The 21,857-nt window shown below is 47.4% G+C and overlaps 1 protein-coding gene across 1 annotated transcript in view; it reads left to right on the forward strand.

The window, feature by feature from the left end:
• Positions 1-21,857, forward strand: part of Myo10A (unconventional myosin 10A) — a 158,108-nt gene that overhangs the window by 129,741 nt on the left and 6,510 nt on the right. The window contains exons 39-49 of the mRNA XM_084604073.1: positions 5,035-5,228; positions 6,093-6,217; positions 7,078-7,213; positions 7,407-7,479; positions 7,668-7,744; positions 7,829-7,911; positions 9,799-9,929; positions 10,551-10,645; positions 10,826-11,000; positions 12,162-12,394; positions 13,003-13,067. Coding sequence (XP_084460199.1) covers positions 5,035-5,228; positions 6,093-6,217; positions 7,078-7,213; positions 7,407-7,479; positions 7,668-7,744; positions 7,829-7,911; positions 9,799-9,929; positions 10,551-10,645; positions 10,826-11,000; positions 12,162-12,394; positions 13,003-13,067 — 1,387 coding nt within the window. The remainder of the gene's footprint in view (positions 1-5,034; positions 5,229-6,092; positions 6,218-7,077; positions 7,214-7,406; positions 7,480-7,667; positions 7,745-7,828; positions 7,912-9,798; positions 9,930-10,550; positions 10,646-10,825; positions 11,001-12,161; positions 12,395-13,002; positions 13,068-21,857) is intronic.

The following is a 21,857-nucleotide window of genomic DNA, read 5'->3' on the forward strand; positions in this document are numbered from 1 at the left end:
GAACTTGTTGGTCCCGACTAATGATCTGTGGTTCTCCTACCTGGAGTAGGAACGCAGTTAAACCACGTTAGCGGATTGTCTCCGCTTTACTTCGTAGTCCAATGCTCAGCTTTTCACAATGCTTTCCATTATTGCCGCTGTTGCGTACGATAGAGGCGAGCTGTATTCTCGTTTCACATTTTTAATATCATTATTATTAATACCGGCCGCGGCTGCCGCTTTTCGATGGAGGCAAAAAGCAAGGCGCCCGTATGCTGTGCGATCTCAGTGCACGTTACAGAACCCCAGTTGGTAGAGTTTTCTGGAGCCATCCACTCCGGCGTCACTCATAGACTCAGTCGCTTTGGGACATTAAATAACATAAACCACGTGTTTTACAAATGAGGTACAGCGAAGCGATTTTCGAGGTTCGCAAACCCACGCCCACGCACGCATAAAAAGAAAGGTCGTGCAATAGCTCGTGCCTGGCTTGACAGTTTTGCAAGATTAAAAGCACAGAGATTAAAAGGCGAATTTAGTTTTTCAAGACGAAGGAAGAACGAGAGGAGCGCGCGCGAGAGAGGAAGAGAGAGAACGTCTACGGTGTTTGTTGATGAGGGTATCGGTGAAACTTGAGCTCCGGCCGCACAGTTGGACGGGGCAGCAATGAAAAGCGTCTCGGATGTCCTGCTAGCGAGCGGCGCGGTGTATGAGTCGAATCCCTCCTGGCGGCATGCTTACCGTCGCCTCTGTCCAAGGGGTTGGAAACTTGCGTTAGTTTTGGTTTTAAGCGCAACCGGCGACTGAAGAAAACTGATATGTTTATGAAGGAATGACTGTTTGGTCACGCATCTAACGCGACAAAATGATGCGGCGGTGGCCGATATGTCCAAGGCGCCGCCATCGAAGAGTGCTTCTTTTTCGCAGGTGGCGGTTAGAATCGCGGATGGCGGCGAATTTTTGTTTTTAGAACGCTTGAATATGCTTTCCTCCAGTCGCTATCCATTGAATTGGAGCTGACGTCTTAAATGGCTTCTGTGGAAGCTTCCTGGCCATGTATGCCCCATATCCCGTGCAAGCCATGGCACGCTGGCTTGGGAAGTACGCGTTTTTACAGGTCAGTTTAGCCTTGACTTGATACCGCGACCTGCTCGCGGAACTGCGGCAGCAGTCCACACAAGATCATGCCTCCTCCCCCCACCCGCCAATTCAAAGGGTTCCCACCACTTCCACAGGTCCACAAGGCGTCACCGACGCATCCATGACTGAGAACCGCTGCCATAAACCAATTCATATCTTGTTCCGTGTTCTGTGATCAGTCCAATCTAATTCTGCTGTCAGATCGCCTAGTACAGGGCGTTTGCAAAAGCCTGAAATGCTCCAGTAGAAAAATACTTCCTTGTTTCACTTTAAGATGTTATTTAAAAGTGTACTCAACGGGCAAAGCATTCATTTCACGTGTCCCCCGCTGCTGTTGTGCAAGGTCTAGAGCGGTCGACTGCTGTGTCCAAGGAGGCGGGGCCGAATCCCGCCCGCGGCGGTCGCTTTTCGATGGAGAGGAAAAGCAAGGAGCCCGTGTGCTCCGAGATGTCAGTGCACGTTAAAGAGCCACAGGTGGTTGCAATTTCCGGAGCCTTCCACTACGGCGTCTCTCATAGCCTGAGTCACTTGGGGATGGTAAACGCCATAAACCAAACCATTACTCGTTTAAGGATTCGTACGTCTTCGGCTGACTGCTGTAATAATAGCAATGTTAGGAAGCGTTTAGACAGATCTGAAGTATGGGGCATAGAAGGTACAGTGCTGTCAGCCTGAAAGCTTCTCACGTTGTGGGCTTCTTTTACTGAATCTGCTTCTCTTCCATTGGCTGCGAATGGTGATGCGCGTTAGTGGCTACACCATTACGAATACCGAGGTGGGAACAGTAATTGGCTACGTGGAAGGAGCACTGTTTTTAAACGATTTATGATTTAACTTCAATTTTTTACTAAACCACTCCCCAATTCTCCGGAAACAGCCCTCTAACTAGCTCCTATTTCTACTTCCTGGACAGTGAACGGCTGTTTCTAAACCCTGCAGCCAACTCAAACCTTTCCTATCGCGTAATTTACTGGAGGCTAGAAGGCGTTACGCTGCCCAAGCACATACTCAATCGTCTTGCTGTTTTGTGCGCAATGGCGGCAAGTACTGTTTGGAGCGGAATTAAACGTTTAGCTGGTAGCGCTTTGGCACCAAGCAACAGACCCTGGTTTCGAAGAAATAAGTGCCTCCACAAGTCAGTGAGGGTGATTTTGATTCTGATGAGGCAAAAGAATCTAGTACTGACTGCACCATGGCTGACATGTTCGACCTGCTCGATGTAGGGTTGGGAGCAATTTTTCTCAAATCATTAGAGTCGAGATAAGCCGAGTAAACGGCGTGGAGGAGGAGGAAACCTTTTATTCTATATTTCCTTATCTTTCTGAGTGGAGCCCTCAATCCAGAGCTCCATGTGCCGCCTCAATCCTGCAGGCCCACCAGGACAGCTGTCGCTGGTCTTGAGGGTTGGTGCTGATGATACGGTCTCAGAAAGGAGTAAATGCATATCAGTCTATAAGTCTGTTGGCCACTGCAATCCTATCGGCCCACTCGATTAGCCGGTGTTGTTCGGTCAGCTTCGTGCGGGACAAGGCATCTTCCAAAGAGGAGAGGGTGGGGTAAGCTATAGGTGGAATGCCGCCGGGTGGTTTCGGGCAGGCCCAAACAGAATGATATAGTATTGGTCGGTTTTGTTGGCAGGTGGGGCATTTTTCTGGGTAGCGGGTGGGGAAGAACAAATGTTTGTGGTACAGATTTGTATACATGTGAGTCTGCAGTTGTCGCCATGCAACAGCTTCGGCCTTGGTGAGTGCTGGGTGCGGCGGTGGCAGTGCTCTTCTTTGTGTACGGTAATATAGTGTAATGTGCGTGTAAGACTGCAGAACTGTGCTGACATCCTCTCTGTCTATTTCCTCCTCCGCTTCCGTCGACAGCGTCTGAAAGGTTGCTGCTGGGGCGAGCGCGTGCGCACTCTCGTTGCCAGGAAGGGAGGAGTGACCAGAGGTCCAAACGATTTTAACAATAGGAAATGTATCATAGTGTATAGGTGAGAGCACGCGTGAAGCCTCCAAAGATAATGTATTCTTCGCGAAGGCGCGACACGCAGCTTGTGAATCTGTGATTATTGTGTATGTCGGACTGGTGTCATGTTTGTTACGTGTGTCCATGTGGTGCATGAAGGCGAGTGCTACCGCTATGGCAGTCTCCTCAGCCGTCGTGCTCGAGTTCCTACCACGAATGGAGCCCGTAATCGTTATTGAGCCGTTGGCGTCAGTAACAGCTAGTTCCATAGCGTGGAGACCATAAAAACTGGTATAGTGACGCAGGATATCGAACCGGTGCATCTATAGCATTCAAGCTGGATGCTGAAGCAGCCTCCTTAAAATTATATACTTTTGCTTAGTATTCACGCAGTGTTCAAACGTCACTAGCTAACGTTTCCTTTCTGTTTTCTGAACATTTAACCTTTTTTTTTTAGAAATTTCCTGTTCCGTGCAGTCCATCCTCTTGCCATCCGAGTCTTTGATGCTTTGAGGCTGCTTTCCTCCCTTTTAAGTTTTGTCCCTTACAGGAGTTTGACTGTTTCTTTTCCATTTGTTTTTAGTGTGCATGAGTTTGCACCATTTATACCATTGCCAGTTCGCTCCCATTCGTGCCTTTCAGGAAAAAAAAAAGAATAAACTAAGAGCAATGTGATACTTGTGGTGCTTATTGTATCTAGAATGCCGTCTATGAGCCGCCCCCGTCTCCGTGGTCCCCCGCTACGCGACTAGTGTTTGCCGTCGAGGCGGCGTTCGGCTTGACCTGCGCGTGTAGTGGGCGCGCCCGACGGCTGCGGCGGGCGGACCGTGGAAGACCTGAGAACGCGGTTCAGGGATCATGCACAATGCCTGCATCGTCACGGCCGCTTCGTCTCCGGCACACTGGAGCGGCTTGGTGTACGCGCGCAAGGACCTTCACCGCGTGCGGCTATGGCACAGTGGCGGTGGAGGCCGCTGACGTGGTTGTGTTGTGCGCGTCCGCCCTGCTGCGTGGTCTTTCCTGGATTTCTTGCTTGTGAACGGTTTTGTGATAATCTACGTATGGATTAATAAGCGGAGGCGTTATGCTCTGTGCTGCTTCCGGTCAGTCTCCGGACCGGCCTCGAGCTCTGACCGAGGTCTTTAGGAACGCCGCCGGACAGACCAGGAAGGCCCTCGGTCAGTTGGTGCTGGCCGTTCAAGGTATATACCGTGCCTACACGCTAACGCTCGAAGCGGATTATTTGCTGCGCTGGGTATGGTACAATTAGAGGCCTTGAAACCCTTTGTCGAGCGCCAGGCTTTCTGCCATGATGACGAACAGCGCAAGATGACATGAAGGACAGGGGCCGGAAATACCACATGCACAGTGGTCTGCCTTTCTGCCCTGGTCCGCTGTGTCTCCAGCAGTGCCCGCCATCATGTCACTTCACCATGTCACACGGTTGTGACATCATTGTCCATGTTACATCTTCGCTCAGATGGCGCTCTGCAGGCGCCCTTTGCACACATTCTCGTAAGTCTGAAGGGGCTGATCTCGGACGTAGGAAATTTGCGTGATGGCGAGATTTTTCAGTGACCGAAGTGCATCTTAGTGTTTATTCTGCCTGTGACTGTTGTTCCTAAGGGTTTCATTGCTTCACTCGTAATCTTATGGAAGCTGGCGATAACCTTGTGCCTTTTATATATATTTGCTGTTTGCTGAAAGCCATCTTTATGGCGCGCTGGTAGATTTAATCCCGACGCTGAGATCCGCTGTGTACATTGTTATGGCCTGTTGTGAATGTGAGGCTATTGTGACAAGACTATATATAGGCTCTCTAGTATGAAGCGACCTTATTCTCGTCGGGCTACTCCAGCCGTCGCCATTTTCAAGCCGAAATCGGCTTAGAAGCTCGTTTGCGTGAGGTGCACTGCGCCTTACGTGTTCCACAATGTCCATACCTACCCCTCGCAGGCTGGTTGTACGGCGTGACAGACACCGGAGACAGCGGCCTCTTCCCCTCTGAGTACGTCGCCCCATTGTCGCCTTCGCGGCCACACGGACACTCGGCATCTCCCGCCTCTGCGGCTGTTGCTGTTCGGGATATGCGCTCTCCGATCGAGCAGTCACCTGCCCACAACGGCGGCACGGCGTGGGTTGAGGCCAAGGTGAGCATTTCAGTGGCATTGATATGAGACGTTTGTTCCCGTAACTTTGCTGAGAGGCCAACTGTAAAGTTGGCGCGCAGCACTGATAGTTATTGGTTTCGTTTTAACGCGTGAGCTTCAAAGGCCCCGTTCATCAGAAAATCCGTCGTCGTCGTTGTGAGCGAAAAACCACGAGCATGGTGCTGGCAAGAGCACGGTAGCTTGCAGCTGACATGAATGAGCACTCATTGGATGTATAGGCTTCCTACCGTTACGTTTGGCAGGACTGCCAACTCGGGCCTGTTCTTCCATATGGAAAGATGATATCAGAGTCAGCCTGCCAGGATCCCTGCATTCTGTTTAGAGACGTTACTCCATAGGCCACGCAGGCACGTTCATATGGCCTGGTTTAAGCGGGACTTTACATCTGATGGTAGCCTATGCTATCGCGTTACAAACTTGAAGGTGGAGCTTGCGTGTCCCCCATAATGTTCTGTCATTATACTTCATATCCAAGCCAGGCAGCCTAAGGGCATCTGACACATCTCAGAAGCTTGCCCTGCTGCAGTTTCTTTTATTACTTCAGCGCGTGGTACCCAGAAAACTCCCAGTCTGGAGTTAATTAACCTGAGTTGCTCCCTTTCTGGATTCGGGAAGTCGATAGGTCCCTGAAATTGGGTGCACTCTTATATCGCTTCGCTCTGAACGATACACTAAATATGGGCACAAAAGTTTGTAGCGGTGGCCTAATTTCGAGCACTTCGATGCATATTGTACGATCGGTGCTTGCGGTTCGAAAACCGGCAGATTTTTTCTTCGGAATGCTTAGCGCGAGGGAAACTACGTGGATGAGCATGTGGTTTCCACTCGTGGTGCGTCATACAGGACCAGGTAGACGGCTTGGACGAGCACAGCATCGAGCAGAGCAACGGCGTGGAGAGCCACATGGCTGACGGCAAGCACAGCATGCTGCAGTACGCCATGTTCAACTTCAGAGAGAGCCTGGACAGGTAAGCACACTTGCCGGCTTGTTCTTGTGTGCGTACGTGATTGCGTCTGTGTGTGTACGTACACGTGCTTTGGAGTCACGTGAACATTCAGCACTTTACCATTGCGAAAGCTACTGGCGTACCATGGGTATGCCACGGTCGCTATGGGGACTCCATGGTCTCCTAACCGGGGGGACCCCGAGGTTAGGGGTCGCTGAGAGCAAATTTATTTTTCGCATGAGGAAATCGACGCTTATTAAAAATGGTATGAAAATCTGGAGATGTCTGTTAGTGCAATATTTCTTATCACTTCGATCCAGTGATGCGCCCGGTTTATTTTGTGTAAACACGTTTGCTCGGGCAAAGCTCTTGATTTCTATTTAAGAAAGGCACAGGAAGACGCGACCGGTAGCTTAAAACAGCTGCGCTTTCTATTAACGCGTATGCCATTGTGATCTCCTGGGCCCGTATTCCGAGTTTGCGTGATTATCGAAGTGTCGCTATCTCACGTGACCTCGAGTCATCTGATTGGTCAAAACGCTCGAGGTCACGTGAGATACCGACACTTCGATAACGACGCAAACTCGGAATACGGGCCCTGTACCGCGTTTTCTTTAACTCTTAGCCACATAGATCAAACCAAAGTATTGCTCAAAGCTTCGGTTACATTCCTCGTTCCCGGACCTTTTTTTCTGATATACTGTAATGAAGGCAGTTCTTTGGAACACCCGCATAAGAAAGCCTTGTGGTTGTGTAGTGTGACGCTAACTTGACTCCTAAAATTTTAGAGTCGTCATACATGGCGGCGTTTTAGCGATGACAACAGCGGTGTTCCTCGACGCTGCTGATATTTTCTCGGTGTCATCTTTTCGCTGGCACAGGTACGAAGTGCTTCGCGACCAGAATGGCTCGTTCCGCGGGTCGCTGAAGATGCTGGAGGACCTCAAGACCAGCAAGAAGGGCAAGGACTCTGACTGGACCTGGAAGGAGCTCGCCCAGCTCATAAAGTTCTCCAAGGTACGCAGAGCTCAGTGCCTCGTGTGCCTGCAGCTTGGACGTCGTGATTACATGTTGGCCTCGTATGACCTTTGAATCATCCGTACATTCATGTGAGAGTGTCATGTAGCCTTTGCATGAAGTTTGGGCGTGAATGAACGGAAGTCACGGATTACTACGTTTATTTAGTCTGGCCAATTCTACTTTTTTTCAGTCTCCCATTAAGGCGTCTCTCTTGAATCTCGAGTCGCCTGAACTCAACAAGCTTGCCATAGAAAGTTTCCTGTGTAAGTAGTCACTCGTATTTCAGTGCTTGTCGCTCCATTGTTCTGTTTTTGTGTGATTGTCTCATGGTAACTTTGACATTGGCGATTGAGCTCTCGTAACTTTCCCTAGTTACGACTTTTTAAGGCGGCCGCTGCAAAAACAGTCCAATATAGTTCTCAATCGTCTCCTTTCGTTTTTTTTTTTCTAGCGGTCATGCGGTACATGGGAGACTATCCCATGTCCAAAAACCAGTCCGAAGTGGATTGCGTGTATTCTATCCTAGTGGTGAGTGCTATCTGTGTTTCGAAATATGACTTAGAGGGAGTGCTCTTCCATAATTAAGCTCTTTTGTATTTCCTGCACTTACAGAGTTGCCATAAGAATCCCGCGCTGCGGGACGAAGTCTACTGCCAAATAATCAAGCAGACGACGAGCAACAAAAGCTCGAAAGCGTGAGTTTTTGTATTTTTTGATCATGGCTGCCGTCAAATAGCGCCCTTCTAATGCAAAGTGGAATGGCTGAGGTGGCCCGGTGAACACAATGCTCAGCCTTTTCATCTACGTCCAGTCGACTTTCTGCGCGATGTTTTGACACTCAGGTGGTTCCATTCCTGGTTGCACAGAATAACGTGCCTACCTAATGATATAGTTATCAATGGCTGCTGATTTTAATGATTTCTTCGCCCGGTTCAGCCGGGACATTTCGTATGGCCAGTCACAAGATATGGGTAATGCAGCCTAATTAAAAGGATACTGATGGCACTCATTAATTAACAAATCTTTATTCATAGTAGGGTTGACCTGAGGCCTGTTGGCCGGCATCAATACTGCCACCTAGAATTGCCAGGTGACGCACAGTTTCTTTGTAAAGATGATGGCGTGGCGCTCACTTCGTTGCCTATGTGCCTTCTGGCGTTGCCGATGTGACTGCACCCTTTGGAACGGGCGATCACAGTCTGGGCATGCATGGTAGCCATTAAAAGTACTTTTGATCTTTCATGCCCAGCTACAGGCAACAACGAACACGTGACCATATGCTAGACTGTGATAAGGTCGAGTAGGCTACCTTCACAGAAAAGAGGACCCTGTCTATGAAGCCGCCGTGGTGGTACAGTAGTTACGGCGCTCCAATACTGTGCTCAAGGATGCGTGAATGAATCCCGGCCGCGGCGGCAGCGAAAAGCAAGGCGCCCGTGTGCTGTGTGTTGTCAGTGAACGTTAAAGAACCCTTGGTGGTCGAAATTTCCGGACCCCTCCACTACGTCGTTTATTATAGCCTTAGTCGCTTTGGGGTCGTTAAACCAATAAACCAAACCTTTCTAAGGTACGGAAAGGAAAAGAGTACAGGCGTTGCCGCAGACGGCCGATCTCAATAGCGAAGTGCGCTGACATAAGAGCTGTTTTTGTCGCCTATCCCTGGTGGCGAAACGATGATTACAGGCTCATTTACAGCCCCGATGTAACTATGTTGAATCTAGTGGTTGAAAACAAAGCCCTGCCAGCAATAAGCGCACTGTTCGTTCTGGAACATCAATGTACTCATAAAGAGCCACAGAATGAGATTCTACAGGGAAGAAAACTTGCATAAAGTTATCCTCGGTGCCACTTGGTATATTTTGTGCATATCTCCAACTCGAAACGTGAGTGGCGCCGAGGACAGTGTTGTCCTCTTAGATCAGCTGACCAAATTGGCCAACAGTGGACATCTCATGTATGATTATGATGACGTTTATAATATATTACAACCGATTTGCATATATATTCAATAAAATGCGGAGTAGGCGCGCTAGGACGGCGCTTACCTCTGCTATACTGTCTTTTTACAATCCATCGAAGAGCGGTGAAGTGCACTTAAAGACAAGCTACCGTTGAGGCATGGAGGTGAGCACGAGCAACTTCACGACCTCATGAGCGGCGCGGAAAAGAGGGAGCACAGCACATACCAATCTACTGTCCTGAAGTTCTATGGGTGACTGACGTAATGTGAAAAAGGCCATAGTTCAGGGCGCGCGCGAGCGACTCGCGACTGCCTAGTCAGGAATAATGCGCTGTTCTACAAAACCCTCCGGTGACTGTCACGACAACCGCAACTGTGACACGTGCCATTCTCTCATTCGCTGCAGTTATGAGGCCGCTCCGCCTTCTCTTTGGCTACGCTACGTGATGCAATTGTCACCACCTTGTCTTTCGCATTTCAAGTTAACGAAAACAAGACAGAGAGCGGCTTCGGACAGACATCGGCGAAATCCGTGATTGTGTCTAGTAGGGCTACATACGCACTAAAAACAGTTCGTTATGTGACCGCCTTCGCTTGCTTTCTTACTCTCGCGCATCTCCAGGGACAGCTGCCAGCGTGGGTGGCGATTGTTCTCCATCGTGGCCGCGTACTTCGACTGCTCCGAGAACCTCAAGCCGTACCTCTTCAAGTTCCTCGAGGCGGCCGCCTATGACAAGCGGAGGGCCTACCACGGTACGTCTCAGTTCCTACTATATTACAGCATGCACGTCTGCACCTAGCCGGACTGCTGTTCGTTGAGGAATTTATTTCCGCGATGTATGCGCTGAAAACCATTATTCGTTATTAACTCGTGCTTAACATTCCCAAAGCTTATACAGGATCCGTCCTGCATATGATTCTCCCATGCACAAGGTATTTCATCTCATTTCGATTGTGTGTACTCCTAGGTGGATTTGAAGAACTTAAAAGAACTACTTAGGTCAAATGCTTTTAGTAAGACGAGGCATCATTTGGGAGGTTAGAACGAATGAACAGCTGTTTCCGCGTCATCCCTATATGTTGTGCATGCTACACCAGTATTCGTAGCGGCCCTGCCATTGTGTCTGTAGTTGGGGCGCGCGAGTGTTGACCTAAGGACATGGACTGGATCCCGGCCGTGGTAGTCATTTTTCAATGGAGGCAAAAAACAAGGCGTCCGTGTGTGTGCTATCGGAGCCCCCACTACGCCGTATCATAGCCTGAATCATTTTATTGTGTTAAATGCTATTAAGCGCGAACCAAACCGAGATTTGCAACCTCCTCGGACCTGAGCCGTTGCGAACCGCGTATTTATATCGTGTTGGGATTTTGCAGGTACGGCTATGGTTTGCCTACAGAATCTAAGGAAGACATTCAAGTACGGAGGCCGGAAGAATGTACCAAGCATCGAAGAGATTGCAGCGATATCGGTGAGTTATTTCCGTTCTTTCCTTGGCGATGGTTAAAAAAATATGGGCTGCAAGCGAATAGTATTTCAGTTTTTGCATTGTGATCAACATATTATCCAAGCTGGGGCATTCTACCAAGTGACGTCTGTTGGGAAAAGTAGGAACAAAAAGCAGTAAACGAAGTGCTTGCTATCCGTGCAGGCCGGTCGCAACTCCAAGCGGCAGATATATCGCCTACCCGGTGGTACGGAACGTGTGATCAACACCAAGTCAACGACGGTGGTAGAGGATATTATCGACGAAATATGCGGCATCCTGGGCGTGCGAGGCAGCACGGAGATGGACGAGTTTTCACTGTACTGCATCGTCGAAGGCGGTATGTCCCGGTTATGAAAGTCTTTCTTGCGGCTACCTGTCATATCTCTCAGTAATGTGCCGTTTATCAAACAGTTTACCTGTTGTCGCATATCTTTCCGCTCTCATCTGCACATGCAACAATGGGACGTTGCAATCGAAAATGATAGTTTTTCTTTTTGTATTAAGGCGAAAGCCTTTAATGACTCATGCTGTCGTGGACAAAACGTGCCCCGCTTTTGCGGCGGCTCTGATTGGCCGAGGCGGGATGATGTCATAGAGGTTTCGACCAATCATAGAGCATCACCACAGTATGCGCGAATGCGTGCCTTATATGGCCATATACCAATCAATGATCAATTACTGATTTATGACCAGTTAATCCCTAATTGAGCTAGTCATTAATTAATTAGTAATTACCAACTTATGCCTCGTAATTAACCAAACGATGTCTAATTGATTAATTACTAATTAGTAACAGTTTCATAGCAGAATGCGGCACTCAGGCTTTCGCCTTTCACTGCTTTAGTCGTTAAAGTCCCTCGTAATTTTTTTCTCTTTCCTGAAGTTGTTCGCCGTTCCGCCTTTGCTCTTTCGCGTAGAAAAAGACAGCTGGATTGATTCACGCAACCGGGCAATTGACGTTGACTTGAAGTCCAGTCAGTGTTCTGCTGAAGTTGCGCCATAGTTTGGGGATAGGTTTATTTTTCTTTCTGCGTGCATGGACGGTATATTTGTCGTCTTTCAGCTCAGTACTATATCACTGTATTCAACTATCAGCCAGGTGACCGATTTTTTATTCAATGCCCTGCACACCCATCCCTCCTAATTAGCCAAACAGCGGCCGAGAGCCATCTCTGCTTTCCCAATAAAAATTAATTTTTTCATTCATTCATTCATTCCTTTATTCATTTCGCTCAATAACTTTTTAGGTTTAGCCGAATGAAATGACAATGGAAATCTTTTGTTCAGAGCCATACACAGGGCACTGTTAGGGTGAAGTAGGATCAACTGTGGCATTTAGTCCTCGAGACGTGCTGTTGGCTCATGTGAAGGCTGACCGTTGCCGACGGTGACTTCGCGTTTAGCATCTGCGGTGATAATGACAGCTCTTTGAGGTTGTTGTAGGGCGGACATTCCTGGATCGAAGGGCAACGTTTTCTCGTGCCTGCCCACCACGCAGATCCGCTGACGATGCCTCTGAGTCGCGAGGAGTACATCCTGGACGTGACGACGGAGCTGATCAAGAACGGCCACGTGTTCTACCTCATCTTCTGCCGCTCCGTGTGGTTCTTCCCACTGCGGCTGGACAATCCGCTCTACGTGGAGCTCATCTTCAACCAGGTGGCGCCGGACTACCTCGAAGGGCTGCTGCTCGTCCATCCGCAGGGACGGCGCCTGCCTGACCCTATGCTGGTCAGTAGTCGACTGCACGGAAAACACCTGCGTGTTTTAACCTGAACAAATCGACCACAACCCTGAGGTTTATAGAATGAAGCGAAGAGCATCTCGCTATGGCTATATTTCAGAGCCAAGGCTTTTCGGAGGAGTAAATACTTCGTAGTGGTGCGAAGCAGGTTGGATTAATGAGCAATGATATTGTCGAGCGCCACATGGACGACACAAAGGAAGGTAGGAGATTGCGTAGCTCTGACTCTGTTGACATTGCAGCACATTTACTCGAACATTATGTAGTGAATAATGTGTACTGCCACTAACTTGACGTCTTTGGTTACAACTTCATAGACGGTGTCATACAGTTACGATTTAATACGACTGTCTTACGTCGTGGTTGACATGAGCATGCTATAAGTCTGTTGAATCTATGTCGCAAATTAAATACTAGCGTATGCGATTGGCATTTTATCAGCGTTATGGAGCGGCATCCGACTACTGCGAAGAAAAACATCCATCATCACGTAGAGAAGGCGCATGACATAACCATTGCGATAGTAGATACCATTAAATATTTAGAGTGCATGTGTCTATTCACAGTGGATAACAGTGCGTGTCGTATTTTGCAGGGTGACATTGCGCGGATAGCTGCCCTTCTTCACAGAGCGGCTGACATGCAGCATGTGCCTTCCAAGTAAGTTGAGATGCCTTTCCAGTTCATAGTTCTTAGAATGCAACAAAGTAAGTATGATAACGTTATAGTTTATGCTACGCATTTGTTATCTCATTGAAGGAATCCATGCATACTATTCGCTTCTTATCTTCGGCTTTTTCAAGTAAAAACAGAAGAAAGACTGTCACTAAATATACCGTTCCGCACTTGTACTGCGTCACTTGCAAGCACCCGCCGATGATAAAGCGTGGTCGACGCGCTTGCTTAGCCTCATCACCTGTTATCAGCGTCTCTGCACAAATATTGTTTTTAATTATCCTTTCTTGCCAATTTCGTCACGCGTTCTAGGTAAGGTCGGTCTAGCGTACGTAAGGAACTAGAATGCTAGCGTTGGTATGCGTGTGTTTACAGATGCTTCGGGCATGCGCTCCAGCGAAGTGGCTCAATTGATATTGCGTTCTACGGCCGATTCCGAGGACGCATGTTCGATCCCAGCCGTAGCACTGTGAAGAGCATCGCAGTGAAGGACTCCGGGGATTTCAATCCCTTGGCGGCATAGTACACTTACTCCTTGCGTTTCGCCTTCACCAAAACGCAACAGCATCCACTCCGACGCTCTTCACAGTAAATAGAGAGATTTAGCTTACCATGATCCGCCACCGTGCTTTTCACTGCGCATGCCCAGATCCCCTTGACGCCGATAGATGGCGCCACATACTTGATGTTGTCACATAGACCTGCCGCGTCGGAACCAATCAGCTTGTGCGCGCCCCGCTCACGCGCGGTAGAGGGTCACGGTGGCAGATCGCGGATCACGGTAAGCTAAATCTGTAATGTCACGTCCAACCCCTTACCGCCGCATCGCACTATGCTCAGTAATTAGGACAATTTATTACAGAGCCGGTCGACCGGAGTTAAATCCCTTTGGTTGCAGCGGCCGCGTTGCATGGAGACAAAAAATTAGTCTCTTAGATCTAAAGATCAGAACGGCTACCTTTCCTCTCCTATCATTTGCGTCTTATCGTTTGCCTCATCGCCTTTTGTCGTATCGTTATCGTAAGTCGTCGTTTGACATACTGGTCGTTCCGCAGTCATGCTGAGTCATGTATAGTCATTACCACTTATAGTTAAGTATATTTACTAATTTCTAGTCAGTTGCGATCATTACAAGTCGTCGTGTGACATACTGGTTGTTCCATAGTCATGCTGAGTTATCCTTAGTCATTACCACTCATATCTAAGTATAATTACTCATTTTCAGTCAGTTGCGGACAATACAAGCCATCGTTTGACTTACTGGTCGTTCCGTGCTTATGCTGAGTCATGCCTAGTCATTGCAGTCATTACCACTCATAGCAAAGCATGTTTATTCATTTCCAGTCAGTTGCGGTCTTTACAGGTCGTTTGACATATTAGTCATTCCGTAATAATTTCTAGTCATTTTATGATAATTATATTAATCATTATCATTATTCATGAACTCTATCGATATCTATCGTATAATTTTTATTCATTACCAATCATCATCAATCGTTTTCATCCTAACCTCCCTCATACATCCGTTACTAGCAAGTGACACATCAGCACAGAGATCACATGCACAGATCCCGCGCACAACTCTCGCGCACGGTATTTCAAGAGATTTACTGCTAGATATCAGTGCACGTTAAAGAACCTCTGTGCGGAAATTACTCGGAGAGGCCTTTGCTATATACGATGTCGTTTTGAGTCCAGCTTCATTAACGATGCCATAGCGTTTTTACGAGCTCCAAAGAATCCGTAGTCGAAAAAAAAAATGGTTGTGGTTTAAATCTGGTTAACCCTAGTTGAATTGCGATAGCAACGGCGGAAGCTTCTTTTGCCTACTACATTATTCTCTTATCACGCCCTATCAGTGTAAGGTGCTACATTATTGGGGACACTTAAACTCATCCTTTAAGAGTATGATGCGAGAGCGTAAATTACCAGTCTTCTTCTTCTTCTTCTTCTTCTTCTTCTCCTCCTCCTCCTCGGCTGTTCACGGTCAAGCCTAGCCTCCGCCGGGACCACGCGACGGCTCGAAGCCTTTTATGGCTCATACTGTCGTGGAAAAAGTGTGTCCCGCTTTTGCGGCGGCTGTCATGTGGCGTTCCTTGGCTCGCGTTCAAGTGTGGGATTGCAGATGGCAGGAACGCTGGACAAGACGAGGCTTTTCAGGCTTTCGCCTTTCAATTAGCCGCTGAAGTGCCTCGTAACTTTTTGTACTTCCAAGACACCCTTATAATTTGGTTTCTTTATTGGATGCACTAAAAGAATGCAGATATTCTGCCTTTTACTTGCAAGCTTATGTGTATTTCTATGGCATCGAGGTGGATTACGTTGTTACAGTGGTATGAACTACTTTTAGAGCGCGCGCCCGTTCCTGGGTTTCGCGTCGGCGTTGACATCGTCGGCCGCGTAACCAGCTCCGTCCCCCTTTCACCCCCGCCCCCTCCCAGCTCAAGTCGGCGCTACTGATTTTTTTTTTAGGAAGGGAAAGGCGCGCTGTCTCACTTGTTTTCTGTGGACACCGCAACCGCGCCGTAAGGGAAGGGAGGAAGGTGGGAGTGAAAGTGGAAGGAGAAAAAGAGGAGCCGTAGTGGAGGGCTACGGAGTAATTTCGACCACCTGGGGATCTTTAACGTGCGCTGACATCGCACAGCACACGGACGCCTCTTCGTTTCGCCTCCATCGAAACGCAGCCGCCGAGGTCGGGTTCGAACCCGGGTACTCCGGCACAGTAGTCGGGCGTCTTACCACTGCACCACCCCGGCGGGGCTCGAGTCGGCGCTACGACAACCGGAGCCTTGCAAGAAGAGGAGGGGGGGACACTCAGCGGCGAATGATGGGGACAGGAGCGCGCGCAGCAATCGGAGAACAGGAGGAAAGGAAGGAGGGGGGGGGGGGCGCCGGAGGCAGCGCCAGCAGCGACTGACTGATGCCGCTGCCGCCGCTAGCGAGTCAAGACAATGTGACTGCGTAGAACACTGTCGCCGCCATGCAGAAAGAGAAGCCCCCCCCCCCCCCCCCCTTTTCCTGCGTGGCGGCAAGGGTGCTCTCCGGCTGCCGAAACGCCGGCTCGCTATCAGCGGATCACGATGTATTTCGTTCTTACTCGCTTCACTCACTAGCGGCGTCAGCGGCATCAGTCAGTTGCTGCTATCTGTTCGTCGCGCAACATTCCTATGGTCCCTCGCGCTGCTTGTTGTTGTTGTTGTTGTTGTCCAAATAACTTATGGCACATACCCACAGAGGGGGATCGGCCAAGAATTGGGTAGCAAAGAATTTTTTTTTTAATATACTTGCATACAAAAAAATGATTTGAGGGGTAGAGCAAAGGAAACAAAACGGGAAATAAGTGAAATATAAAATGAAAAGTGGTAACACTCACGGGAGATTGACACTACAATTTTAGAACAAGTGATGTTTAAATATTTAGCAAGGCAAACGATTTGAGTCCAGTAAAAAAATTTGCATGGCGGTAAACACAGACCTGTGACTGTTCCCAAGGATTGTGGCGCCAAATGATAACAATGTCAGGCTGCTTAAACTAAGGCCAAGCTGTTGCAATGGCCTTTCCATCAACTGCTTTCTCAGCGTAGTAAAGCGGCGGCAAAACAATAAAAAGTGATCTAATGTTTCTTGTTCACCGCAAAATGCGCAGACAGGAGACAGTGCCAAACCAGACCTGTAAAGATAGAAATTTAAAGGTGGGATACGGCGTCGAAGCCTTGTTAGTGAAATCTCAAGTTGCCGTGAATGACATAATTTTCTATTCCAAGAATAATTTAGATGCAGGTAGTCATCAGATCTTAAAAGATGTCCATTTTTAATATTTAATAGGACGTTTCTTCGAAACCTCGCTGCGGTGATGTACGCGGTCGCCGGAAGGATAGATAATACGGGGCCATTAAGGGACTCTTTTGCCAAATTGTCAGCATATTCATTTAAAGTCACATTGCTGTGGCCTGGAACCCATACCATGTGTACAATTTTCAAATGTCTAGGGATCAGGGAGACAAAGGTTTTTACTATTGCAGAATCCACCGACGAAGAGAGAGATGAACACAAGGATAGAGAGTCGGAAATTACTGCCACTTTAGAAAAAGAGGAGTATAATTTTCGTAAAGCGAGTACCACCGCCAGAAACTCTGCCTCAAAAATTGGGGTGAAGTCCGGAAGCCGGACAGAAAAAGACCAGTCTAAATGTGGACAATATATACCCACACCCGCCTTTTCATTACTTTGAGATGCGTCAGTAGCTACAACTAAACTAGCAGAAAGACTTCTTAAATGGTCTTCTAATAATCCGTTTAGAATAACGGATGATAAGTTTTTAGCATTATTCGGGAATATGTCGTCAAAGACAATTTTAATAGATGAACCGATGGTTTGTATGGGTAGAAGACTAGGAAGGGAAACATTTAAAGGGTCCAGCAATTTTTTGACCATAACAACCTGCGGGGTGTGAAATTTAGACCAATGGACACCGAAAAAGGAGGTCGGTTGACAGCAAAAAATAGACATAGATCGGTGAAACTCTGATTCATATATCCTTAAGTACGTCTGAACGGTTAGAATTTGTAATCTATATATCAAGGGTGGAATCCGGGCTTCAAGGTAGAGCACATTGTTGGCAACAAATTTTGGAAGTCCCAGACACAACCTAAGTGCTTCTCGCTCCAACAGAACTAGCGGTCGAATTTTATAAGTTGCTGATCCAGAAAACAAGACTGAACCAAACTCTAAAATTGGACGCACATACATAATATAAATCATTAAAAGGACATCTCTCCGCATTCCAGACCTGGGACGACTAATTCGGCGCAACATACCCACGGCCCGAGCCCCTTTCGTAGCAATATGGTTAATGTGGGGCTGCCATGAAAGATTATCATCATAAGTGACCCCTAAATACTTTAATGATTTAACCTGTGGTATTATTTGCTGCTGATACATTACAGACAGACTTACAGAATCTTTTATGTTAAATACGAGGACTGCGCTTTTGTTGACATTTAATGTGAGACGCAAGCCACACAACCAATTCTCAATAGAGTTTAGGTAAGTTTGCAAGTGGAGATAAAGGGATTGAATATCCGATGCAGTTGCAAAAAACGCAATATCATCCGCATATACGTAAGTGCGAACGTCATAATTAACTGGTATTGAGCTGAGTAGTATGTTGAAAAGGACTGGTGAAAGGACTGCTCCTTGCGGCACTCCCCTGGCTTGCTTATATCTGCCAGAATGGACGCCATTTAGTGCACAGTAAAACTCTCGGTTTTTGAGGAATTCAGATATCCAGGCTACTAAATAATGTGGAAACTGAAGAGATTTCAATTTTTCCAATAGAATGCTATGCTCAACGCTATCATAGGCCTTGGCTATATCTAGCGTTATCAAGGCAGCGTACATTTTTTGGCGTCGCGCTAAAAGAACTCGACTTTCGAGATCAGCATGCGCATTCCAGATTGAACACTCCCGCAACGTTCGGATAACTCAATTGCTATCTTTATTTCTTCTACCACAAAGCTTCTTTCATGACAGCCAAGAACTGTTGAGTGTTTCTTGATGGAATACGTGTGAAAAATTAAAAAAAAAAGTTGTCTGTAATTGTACATATGTGTCTTACTCGAAATCTGCCTCAATCTATTGAAAAGGTGAAACAGCTGATGAGCTGCGCTCAAATTTCGCATTAGGAAGTAACGTAATCGTGGACAATTGTTTGTAATTCCACGACATCCATATAAATTGGTTTCTTTATTGGGTGCACTAAAATAATGCAGAAATTCCGCCTTTTACTTGCAAGCTTTTGTGTGTCTTTTTATATGGCATCGAGGTGGATTACGTTGTTGCAGTGGTTCAAACTGCTTTTGTACTTTAGAATAGGAGCTCAATCCTCTCTGTTATCTGTCGCGCATTTTTTTGAAATTCATTTGTCTCTTGTTTCTGTGCCAGTGTATATACACAGGTTCTAATATAAGCACGTGCGTATCGTGATAAGTTTGTAGATTCCATATGGTAACTGCTGGGCTTGGTTCTTTGGTGGATCAGTTACCTTTGTTTTGTTTGCTTTTCTGGGAATTACCATGTGTTTATCTTAGTGTGTACCCGTTAAGGATTTTCGCAGTCTGCATTCAGTGTAAAAATTTGCCGACGATTACGTTATTTCCTAATCTGAAATTTGAGCTGTTTCACCTTTTCGATAGATTGAGGCGGAGATGTCGAGGAAGACATGTACAATTACAGACAACTGTTTTTAATTTTTTACACATATTCCTTCAAGAAACACTCCACTAACAATTCTCAACTCCCATGAAGCAAGCTTTGTGTTCTTCCAAAGCCTTCCACTACGACACCTCTTTCTCTCCTTTTTTCACTGCCACCTTTCTCTTTTTCATTACAGCTCGGTTAATGTGTCTGCGCAGAATTGTGACAAATACTGCTCATTTTCTTTGATGTCAACGAATTTGAAACGCCGTTGATGCCTGCTGTACTGCATCTATTTCTATATGCTCTGTGGTGCGGCGTTCGAGGAAGTGCCAAATGAAAGGCGCCGCACGGACGCCTGGATCGAACGCCCGGAGAGGTCTGCTTCGTATATGCTTGAATTTTTCACCAGTCATGACGTCACTGCCGATGGCGTCACCAGGTTACGAGGCCCAACGGCGACGACGACGACGCGAAACGCAGGAACGGGCGCCAAAGAGCTGCGCTCTAAAACGTTCTTTTGCTGTCTCTGTTCATTGGAGAATGCACCTGCGCTCGCCTAAGGCGAAAGCCTTTAAAGCTCATGAGTGAGTGCGTGCGTCCGCGAGAAATTTCACGCTCCGTGGGATGCCGCGAGATTCCGACTCAACCATATAAGCTGACCCTGCCGGGCATCGGATCTACGCGTCCGTGCTGCGCCTTTTGGTGCTTCATCGAACGCGGCACACACACATAATGTAGAGGCAGACACAATAATGCAGGGATCAGTGGCGTTTCAAATTAGTTTCGGGAAAGAAAAAATAGAGGGTCTCTAGATGTCTCTTAAGAAGAGAACGGCGAAAGTGGGCGAAAGCCTACCCTTCCTCTCCAATTGTTCGCCTCATCGTTCGCCTCTTATCGGCGTTCGTTGCAGTGCTACTATAATTATAATTTGTTTACAGAAAAGGAGAAGCGCACTATCTGTCACACTTTCTCCAGCAAGTGTGGACAGTACACCCTCGCTCCTGTCGCGTGGCGTTCCTTGGCGCGCGTTCAAGTGTGGGACTGCAGATGGCAGGAACACACAAGAAGGCATCTCGCGGAATATAACAAATTGCGCAAAACTCTCGCGCACGGAATTTCGTTCCATGAGCCTAGAAAGGCTTTCGCCTTAAAAGGCACAGCATCTGTCACGCACCGCGGACACCTGAACCACACCGTAAGGGAAGGGCGCAAGGTGGGAGAGGATGGGTTGGTTTATGGGGTTTAACGTCCCAAAGCGACTCAGGCTATGAGAGACGCCGTAGTGGAGGGCTCCGGAAATTTCGACCACCTGGGGTTCTTTAACATGCACTGACATCGCACAGCACACGGACGCCTTGCTTTTAGTCTCCATCGAAAAGCTGCCGCCGAGGCCGGGATTTGATCCCGCGTCCTTGGGAACAGTAGTCGGGCGCCGTAACCACTGCGCCACCCTGGCGGGGCGGGGCGGTGGTAGAGGAAGAGATGCCGTAGTGCTATGGGCGACTGTGCTGCGCTTTCTTATCGCCCTTTAGTGGTCCGCTGCCTGATTTATTTATAGGAAGGGAAAGACACTGTACCTGTCTCACTTGATTTCTGTGGACACCGCAACCGCGCCGTAAGGGAAGGGAGGAAGATGGGAGTGAAAGTGGAAAGAGAGAAAGAGGAGCCGTAGTGGAGGGCTACGGAGTAATTTCGACCACCTGGGGATCTTTAACGTGCGCTGACATCGCACAGCACACGATAAAGATCCCAAGGTGGTCGAAAGGTTGCCCTAGAATTTTTAGAAGAGAGGAAAGGTGCAACATGCCGCACTTTTTCTGTGGACACCTGACCCGCGCCGGAAATGAAGCGAGGATGGTGGATATAAATGCGGAAAGACAAAGAGGTGCCGTATTGGTAGCTAAGGGTAATTCAACCACCTTGACGACCTTTATAATCTGAACCAAAAATATTATATGCAGAACTTCTGTAGTGGAAGTGGCGCTCTTCCACCTCATAGAAAAATCAGTTTGCTGCAAAAGTTTTTTCCAAGTAATATTTTTTTGTCATTTTAGCCCTATATAAAGTTGTGGCTGGATGAACTGAGGCTTTGGGAAACATGTTAAACATCGTGTTTTTCCCGAGCAGCTTTGCCTGATTGTTCTTCTCATACAAACATGCCTGGAAATAAGTTGCAATAAACTTTAAAGTTAAATTGCTTTTGTCTATATTTATACAAAGTTTATTGCAGAACCGTCTAATTCTTGCTTTTTCAGAATCTTTGAAATGAAAATAATTTGTTCATGTTACTGTAAAAGACCAGAAAAATACCTTTTAGCTCCTCAAAATAATAAAATAAAACATGTTTTACAATTAATGTTAAGTTTGCTGTTGCTCGCGGTTTGTTCATCTATTATTCGAAATTATTTTGGCTCAGTGTTTTTAAGTGCACCAGCGGACGAACAAATTTTATATCAAAAGCATATATGGCGATGCAAAAATTAATAAAATCAGCATGCAAAAAGCCTGAAAATTTTAATTGCATCGCCTCAAATTAAATTAGTTAAGTCCCAGAAATTGTTGTTAATAGGATACAAT

This window comes from Amblyomma maculatum, chromosome 5, assembly GCF_055883805.1.
Source record: "Amblyomma maculatum isolate TAMU_Amacu chromosome 5, ASM5588380v1, whole genome shotgun sequence".
Lineage (NCBI taxonomy): Eukaryota > Metazoa > Arthropoda > Arachnida > Ixodida > Ixodidae > Amblyomma > Amblyomma maculatum.